The 2,178-nt window shown below is 40.5% G+C and overlaps 1 protein-coding gene across 1 annotated transcript in view; it reads left to right on the top strand.

Annotated features, from left to right (window-relative positions):
* LOC137617496 (uncharacterized) overlaps positions 1-670 on the top strand; it is a 46,575-nt gene extending 45,905 nt beyond the window's left edge. Inside the window, exon 2 of the mRNA XM_068347516.1 lies at positions 316-670. Coding sequence (XP_068203617.1) covers positions 316-670 — 355 coding nt within the window. The remainder of the gene's footprint in view (positions 1-315) is intronic.
* Positions 671-2,178: the final 1,508 nt, after the last annotated feature.

The following is a 2,178-nucleotide window of genomic DNA, read 5'->3' as shown; positions in this document are numbered from 1 at the left end:
TATTAATAAATAAACATTTCGTCGTTAACATGAATATCCTCATAACAACAAAAACTAGTAAGAAATTTGCATAGTTTTGGACCTTTACCTATTTTTTTTTTTTTTTTTTTTTTTTTTTTTTTTTTTGCATAATCTTTATGCTATGAATGTGGTCTCAAATGACGTCTGTCAGAAGAATTCATCAACCCAATTTCATGTAGCATCAAAGAAGAAAACATTGAAGGACTTTCAGCAGTAGTTCCAAATCATGTTTTGAACGATACAGACACAATTCCCTAAAGCCCAGTTTACAATGACCCAGTTACCTTAAAGCAGAGCTGATTACAGCCCAGTTCCTCAAGGGGCAACTGAGTATATCCCAGTTTCCCAAAGCCCACTTGAGGAGGCCCCAGTTACTCAAAACCCTGTTGACTATGACCCCCTTACCCAAAGCCCAGCTGATGATGACTCAGCTACCCAAAGCTATGCTAATGATGACTCGGCTACCCAAATCCCAGCTGATGATGATTCAGTTACTCAAAGCCCAGTTGATGATGAACCAGATATTCAAATCCCAGCTGATGATGATTCAGTTACTCAAAGCCCAGTTGATGATGAACCAGATATTCAAAGCCCAGCTGATGATGACCTAGTTACCCAAAGCCCAGCCAATGATGATCCAGTTACCTAAAGTCCAGCTGATGATGACTTGGCTACCCAAAACCCAGCTGATGATGACTTGGCTACCCAAAACCCAGCTGATGATGACTCAGAGCTCAGTTGATGAAGACTCAGTTTCCCAACGCCCAGCTGATTATGATACGTCTACCCAAAGCTCAGCTGATGATTGCTCAGTTACCCAAAGCCCAGCTGATGATGACCCAGGTACGAAAAGCCTACCTGATGTTTACTCGGCAACCCAAAGCACTGCTGATGATGACCCAGTTAACCAAAGCCCAGCTGACGATGACCCAGTTACCCAATGCCCTGCTGATTATAGCTCAATTACTCTAAGCCCAGCGGTTTAAGGCACAGTTGCCCAAAGTCTAGCGATTTATAACACAGTTGCCCAATGTCCAACTGATAATATCCCAGTCTCCCAAAGACCAATTGACGATGACCCACTTACCGAAAACCCAGCTGATGATGACTCGACTATCCAAAGCCCAGCTGATGATGGCTCAGTTACCCAGATCTCAGCTGATGATGACTCTTTTAATTAGAACTAAGCTGATAATGTTTAAGTCACTCCAACCCCAGTAGATGATAATACAGTTTCATTAAACCCTAAAAGTGAATCAAATCCAATTGCACACACTCAAAGGCAGCCAGTAAAATGTGCAAGAAAGAAAGCAAAGTTTGTCTTCAACAGCAAGAAACAATATTGTTAGCTTCAAACACTAGATCAGAGCGAGCAGTTGGTGTTGGGGACAGTTTCAGTGCTGGTTTCTTATTTTGACCTAAGTAAAGGGGATCTTCCAAACTCAGTAGATATTGCATTAGTAGTTGAAGAAAAAAATATGTAATTGTAAAAAAAAAGAGGAGTTCTACAGTTTATTCATGAATTTATTCATGACAAAGGACTTACGGCAAAAAATATTCCACCTTAAAAACTAAGCAGTCGCGAACTAGTTTAACAAGAAGAGTGTGTGGTGGCCAGAGGTATCAAAGACGTCATTGGAGGAGTAACTGCTTACCTAAAAGGCGTTCATGTTTAAAAGCTGCCCTAAGCCCCCCTGACACTTGCACGCAATTCTGGCATGCACTGGCACGCAAAATGCGTGCCAGTGCGTGCCCCTTTTGTGGCACGCACTGGGAGGTTCCTGCACTGTTCACGACAAGTTCACAACACGTTCAAGTATAGTTCACGACAAGTTCACGCCACGTTCACTCATCTTTCTGCATCTTTCTGCATCATTCACGCATCGTTCACGCCAGTTCAAGCCAGGTCACGCCAGTTCATGACTTGGCCAAATCATATATAAAGACGGGGCTTCCTACATGATTTTTATCAAAAGCGTATTCTTGCGCTAATCTTTGATTAATATTCCCTGTATTAATGTATGGGTTATCTTTATAGATATTCGTAACAATTATACTTCTATTTAGTATATATTTTATTATTTAATTATTATTATAGGTAATCAGCTGGTTTGAATAATTTTTAAGCTTTATAATTTACTGAAAAAATAATATTTT

This window comes from Palaemon carinicauda, chromosome 23 (genome assembly GCF_036898095.1).
Source record: "Palaemon carinicauda isolate YSFRI2023 chromosome 23, ASM3689809v2, whole genome shotgun sequence".
NCBI lineage: Eukaryota > Metazoa > Arthropoda > Malacostraca > Decapoda > Palaemonidae > Palaemon > Palaemon carinicauda.
Note: the sequence above shows the minus strand (reverse complement) of the source record. Positions and strands in the feature narration are given on the sequence as shown.